General features: G+C 38.4%; 2 protein-coding genes across 4 annotated transcripts in view; one reads left to right on the forward strand and one right to left on the reverse strand.

Moving 5' to 3' along the window:
• LOC106727044 (dnaJ homolog subfamily B member 3-like) overlaps window positions 1–571 on the forward strand; it is a 4350-nt gene extending 3779 nt beyond the window's left edge. Inside the window, exon 2 of the mRNA XM_014544144.1 lies at window positions 3–571. Coding sequence (XP_014399630.1) covers window positions 3–449 — 447 coding nt within the window. The 3' untranslated portion in view covers window positions 450–571. The remainder of the gene's footprint in view (window positions 1–2) is intronic.
• Window positions 1–3263, reverse strand: part of LOC102260925 (UDP-glucuronosyltransferase 1-6) — a 41139-nt gene that overhangs the window by 16570 nt on the left and 21306 nt on the right. The gene's annotated exons all lie outside the window — the stretch shown is intronic.

The following is a 3263-nucleotide window of genomic DNA, read 5'->3' on the forward strand; positions in this document are numbered from 1 at the left end:
AGTGCGTCTTTACCTTCCGCGACCCGGTCGAGGTCTTCAGGGAGTTTTTTGGCGGCCGGGACCCATTTTCGTTTGACTTGTTCAGAGACCCGTTTGAACACATTTTGGGAGGTCGGAGAAGCAGGAGCAGAGGGTCCTCGCCCCTTTTCCCCACCTTCAGTGAGTTCCCAGCCTTTGGTGGGTTTTCTTCTTTCGATACAGGATTTCATTCCTTCGCTTCTCTGGGGAATGGGGGCCTCTCTTCCTTCTCCACGTCTTGTGGTAGTGGCGGTGGGGTGGGTAACTTCAAGTCCGTGTCAACTTCCACCGAAATCATTAATGGCAAGAAAACCACCACCAAGAGAATTGTCGAGAACGGCCAAGAAAGGGTGGAAGTGGAGCAAGACGGCGAGTTGAAGTCCCTGATCATAAACGGCAGAGAGCAGTTGCTGCACATTGACACCAAGTAACTCCAGCCCACGTTCCGCTTCAAGCACATGGGGAGGAATAGCAGGACATTTTTTTGGAGATTGCAAGTGAGCTCTACTTTCAAAGTAACTACTCGGCACTTTATAAACGGTTCAATGCCTATGCCTATTTGTTGTTCTTGTTAGGACCACGCTAATAGGACTGCTCTTTGTTTCTCTTTAAAACTGTTGCAAATGTCTGCATACACTTTGCTACTTACTAAACATCGTCTTGAGGCTGACGGTGTTAATGTCACTTTAAGACAGCGGTTCTCAACCTGTGGGTCGCGACCCCTTTGGGGGTCGAAGGACCCTTTCACAGGGGTCGCCTAAGACCATCGGAAAACACATATATGATTACATATTGTTTTTGTGATTAATCACTATGCTTTAATTATATTCAATTTGTAACAATGAAAATACATTCTGCATATCAGATATTTACATTACGATTCATAACAGTAACAAAATTACAGTTATGAAGTAGCAAGGAAATTAATTTTGTGGTTGGGGGTCACCACAACATGAAGAACTGTATTAAAGGGTCGCGGCATTAGGAAGGTTGAGAACCACTGACTTAGAGGATAAGAATATTTCTGTAAGACCAGGGAGAGTGCTTCATTTGACATATCTACATTTGACAAAATTCAGAGGAATTTTTTACCTTGGAGCTTTATGAAAAAAATATTTGTTGAAAATAAGTACATTCATATCATTGCGGGGGGACAGAAACTGACTTGAAGTAAGCAAAAAATAACATTTTTAAATGCACATCAAAAGCAAAAAAACAAACAATTGATAATGCAGAAAGTAAAATCAGTGATACAAACATATTCTTTCAGAGATACTCTCCTATGATGCATCAGAAAAATAGAGGAGATAAACTTAAAGAGTAAGATGATAGTGACAGCCCTAACTGGTTTGTCTCAGTGGATAGAGCGTCGGCCTGCAGACTTAAGGGTCCCAGGTTCGATTCTGGTCAAGGGCATGTACCTTGGTTGTGGGCACATACCCAGTGGGGAGTGTGCAGGAGGCAGCTGATCGATGTTTCTCTCTCATCGATGTTTCTAACTCTCTATCCCTCTCCCTTCATCTCTGTAAAAGATCAATAAAATATATTTTTTAAAAAAAAGAAAGATGATAGTGACAGAGAATGGAAAATATAAATCTGTGGATGACAGGCATTCCCAAAGAAACCAGAACAAAAATTTCAATATTTAGAGAAAAACTTGAAAGTTTTCAATAAGATCTGGTTTTAACTTTGGACTTACCATACATAGCAGGCACAAAAATGGCCCTGTAAATCTGTCCACTTCTAATCCCTGTTACCTGCAGACAAGTCACCTGACATGGTAAAAGGACTTTGCATGTATGATTAAGTCAATGATCTTGAGATAGGGCAATTATCATGGATTATCTGGGTAAAAATGTAATCACAAGGGTGCCTATAAGTGAAAGAGGGAGGTAGGAGAGCAGAGATTTGAAGATGCTACACTGCATTTACATGGAAATGGAAAAGTGACAGAGAATTCCCAAAGTAACAACAAACACTTGTTTTAAAAAAGGGAACAATGCAAAAAAAATGAATTTACACTAAATGGAAAGAATAAAATCATACATACACACACACATACAGTCCTCGGGTTACGTCGGAGATCCGTTCCTATGACGCTATGTAACTCGATTTTCGACATAAGTCAGAATCCACCTACATAAGCACCTACGTCGCTCACATGGAGCACATACACAGCAGTAATGAAGTGAAACAGTAAAAAAAATTTTAAAGAAAGATAACAATTTCTTACCTTTACTTGTGGTAAATAAATAATAAAAAACATAAAGCACATATGTACATACGTCGAAATAATGGAACTTTTTTTTATATAAATACTATAAATGGGAGATGGCGACGTAACCACGAAACGACGTAAGTCAAGTCCGACGTAACCCGAGGACTGCCTGTGTGTGTGTGTGTGTATACACTGGTATATTGTGTGAATGATAGAAATTCTTACATCAAAAGAAACTATCAGAAGAGGGGAAATGTTATCAAAAACTCTTTAAGCAAACTTTTTATGAAGTTTTTAACTTAAAAAGATGACTTCACATATATGATCATATGATTTTTGGCAAGGGTGGCAAAACCGTTCAATGGGGAAAAGACAGTCTCAGCAAATATTGCTGGGAAAAGTGGATATCCACATGCTGAATGAGGTACCTAAAATAGTCAATTTCACAGAGACATAAAGTAGAAGAATGGTGTTTACCTGGGACTGGGAAGAGAGGGAAATGGGGAGTTGTTGTTTAATGGGCATAGAGCTTCAGTTTTCCAAATGAAAGGAGTTCTAGAGATTAGTTGTACAACTATGTGAAGTGCTTAGCAGTACTACACTGTACACTTTAAAATGGTTAAGATGGTAAATCTTATCTTAGGTATATTTTACCACAATTTAAAAAATTGTAAAAGCCAACTATGAAGAAATAAACAGTAATAACACTATGTGTACCACACTTGTAACTATAGAATAAGCAAAAATTATTAAAATTCCAAATAGAAACTGAGCAAAATTTAGTTAAATAGGGAATAGTTTAAGACATCTTTTTCAGAATTGGGCATGTTGAGGGTTTTTTTTAATAGAAAAATTAAAAATATAAATTTTAGGCATTTCTATGGAACATTTACAAATATTGATCATATACTATCTATCTACACTAATAAAAGAGAAACATGCAAATTGGTGTCACACCGCTACCCTTCCCATTGGCTAATCAGGGCGATATGCAAATTAACTGCCAGCCAAGATGGCAGCCGGCAGC

The sequence above is a fragment of the Myotis brandtii genome, unplaced genomic scaffold, assembly GCF_000412655.1.
Source record: "Myotis brandtii unplaced genomic scaffold, ASM41265v1 scaffold354, whole genome shotgun sequence".
In the NCBI taxonomy this organism is placed as follows: Eukaryota; Metazoa; Chordata; class Mammalia; order Chiroptera; family Vespertilionidae; genus Myotis; species Myotis brandtii.